The sequence below is a fragment of the Cyclopterus lumpus genome, chromosome 7 (genome assembly GCF_009769545.1).
Source record: "Cyclopterus lumpus isolate fCycLum1 chromosome 7, fCycLum1.pri, whole genome shotgun sequence".
NCBI lineage: Eukaryota > Metazoa > Chordata > Actinopteri > Perciformes > Cyclopteridae > Cyclopterus > Cyclopterus lumpus.
In genome coordinates, this window is record NC_046972.1 from 22,866,770 (window position 1) to 22,869,269 (window position 2,500).

Sequence of the window (2,500 nt, forward strand, 5' to 3'; positions counted from 1 at the left end):
TGCAGCGTGCCTTACTTCAGCAAATCAGCCCCTGTAAGCCGTGTGCCGACCCTCACATGAACCTACCGGAGAAAGGTAGCGGAGCACAACCGGGAGGAAATGCATCGCATGCATGAGACGTGTCGCAGTGTGTGTTGGGCATCGACTTAGTAAGGAGTGGGCGTTGGCCACTAGCTGGCAGGCTTCAGTTTTGAAGCCTCGAGTTTTGGCTTATTGGCCGTAGCCATCTTGATTTTTAGCTGTCACCATCTTGATTTTTAGCTGTTGACATTTTGCCACCTTGGCTTTTTGGCCTTGTATTTTTGCAATAATTTACTAAATGAACATCACGCTGTATTGAAGAAGACTTGAAACTAGAGATTGAGACCAAAAACTCATGTTTACAATGTTTACTGAGGGAATAAATCAAGAGAAGTAGAGTCATTTATATAGACTTCTATACAACCAGAGGAGTCGCCCCCTGGTGGTCAGGAGAGATAATGCAGCTTTAACACATGAAGCATAGACTTCTATACAACCAGAGGAGTCGCCCCCTGGTGGTCAGGAGAGAGAATGCAGCTTTAACACATGAAGCATAGACTTCTATACAACCAGAGGAGTCGCCCCCTGGTGGTCAGGAGAGAGAATGCAGCTTTAACACATGAAGCATAGACTTCTATACAACCAGAGGAGTCGCCCCCTGGTGGCCAGGAGAGAGAACGCAGCTTTAACACATGAAGCATAGACTTCTATACAACCAGAGGAGTCGCCCCCTGGTGCTCAGTAGAGAGAATGCAGCTTTAACACATGAAGCATAGACTTCTATACAACCAGAGGAGTCGCCCCCTGGTGGTCAGGAGAGAGAATGCAGGTTTAAGACACTTTGCTTCACTTTTCCTGGATGTTGCCGCCTGGTGTTGACATGTTGTTGCCCCCCCCTTCAGCGTTCCCAAACGCTGCCAGCAGCTGGAGTCTGGACGGAGAGAACAGGGAGCAAGTGTCCTACATGCCGGCTTCTACTGGAGGTGTAAGCATGCCACCTGTCCCCCCCAGGTCCTTCCCACCAGGTACTTCACCCTTTTACTTACACACTCACTTGCTTCTTTATGGGGTCGAGACGTAGGCTGAGTTTTCGAGGCTTCTTAAGACCTTTTACAGTTGCAGCTTTTAAAGCAACGTATGAATTAATGAATCCCTCCATGTGAATTTTCCCTTTTGCAGGACACTTCCTGATGCACTGTGACGCGTTTCACCACCAGAACAGCGACCCCCCCCCGGCCCTGCCCGTCCGCTCGCTTCGAAAGGTACATTATGCGTCATAAAAATGTCAGCTCTGTCGTATTTTTTTTTTACAATTCACTCTCAGCTTCGAGAAAGAAACTATTTCCGAATGCTATTTCAGTCTTTTGTCATGGTAACCCTGTTTTCACAGAAGCTCCCGGCTCCCAAGTTGTCAACTGCCACACATTTTGTTCACTCACTGTCACTTTGTTGAGCACACACCAGAGAAAAGCCTGACGATTGAGTGCAGACACACGTTTGTTTTAACTACAAAGTCGGCAGAAGGATGAAGTAGTTGTTCTTTTATTTGCGACTTGTAATTCCAATATTTCTGACGCGCATGTAAAGGCAGCGCAGAGTAGAGATGCACCCACTTTACCCTCTGACTCTTTCTCTCGCCAGTCTCCCCTCCACCCGATCCCCGGCTCCCCCACCAGTCCCCAGTCGGCGTTGGGGGGCAGTAACTCCACGCTGTCCGGCAGCGCCAGCAGCGGCGTTTCCTCCCTGAGCGAGAGCAACTTCGGAGGCCAGTATCCAGACCCGGGCCCCATCAGGAACGACGCCCTGGAGCCCCTCCCCAGTCACCTGTGGTCGCCGCCCGACGAGTACCTGGCCTCCCCGTACCTGCACATCCACTACGGCGGGCCGGAGATCGAGTCCGTGGACCCGGTCCGCCCCTTCCACTACCGCAGCCCCACCTCGCACCCGCACAACCACCCGCACCCTCACGCCCACGCCCACCCGGGGCTGGACGTCCACTCCCACGGGCCTCCGTCTCACCACCACGCCCTGACCCACGGCGCCCACCACATCCCTTACCGCAGGCCTCAGCCTCCGGCCGTGCCGCCCAAGCCCTACCTGAGGGAGGGCTGCATCCCCGAGGAGGAGCTGCCGCTCCAGCCCATCCCGCTGCCCCGCAGGATCTTCCACTCCCCCCACGGCCACCGGGAGGACCAGGGGAAGCACCCCTGGGAGCAGTGCATCAGCGAGGAGCACGAGGAGACCCAGTGACGAGGGGGATGCTCCAGGCATCCATCTCAGTTAGAGCTCGTCTTTTTCGACCTCGTCTCCCTTCCCTTCACTTGCACCGAGGGGAGGAGCCTCATTTCAGTGCACGAGAAGGGAAAGGAAAGAGGGGAACGTCGAGGAATCTCCAGCACGAGGAACAACTGGCTCTGCGTGGCCTCCTCGGTATATGATTAAAAAGAAAACGTGTCGCGGACAATGAGACGGATCAACT

The 2,500-nt window shown here is 53.8% G+C and overlaps 1 protein-coding gene across 1 annotated transcript in view; it reads left to right on the top strand.

Annotated features, from left to right (window-relative positions):
* LOC117734058 (dedicator of cytokinesis protein 3-like) overlaps positions 1-2,500 on the top strand; it is a 48,767-nt gene that overhangs the window by 46,261 nt on the left and 6 nt on the right. Inside the window, exons 50-53 of the mRNA XM_034538122.1 lie at positions 1-75; positions 924-1,046; positions 1,201-1,283; positions 1,663-2,500. The exon at positions 1-75 is cut by the window's left edge and continues 126 nt beyond it; the exon at positions 1,663-2,500 is cut by the window's right edge and continues 6 nt beyond it. Of these exons, the coding sequence (XP_034394013.1) occupies positions 1-75; positions 924-1,046; positions 1,201-1,283; positions 1,663-2,271 (890 nt within the window). The 3' untranslated portion in view covers positions 2,272-2,500. The remainder of the gene's footprint in view (positions 76-923; positions 1,047-1,200; positions 1,284-1,662) is intronic.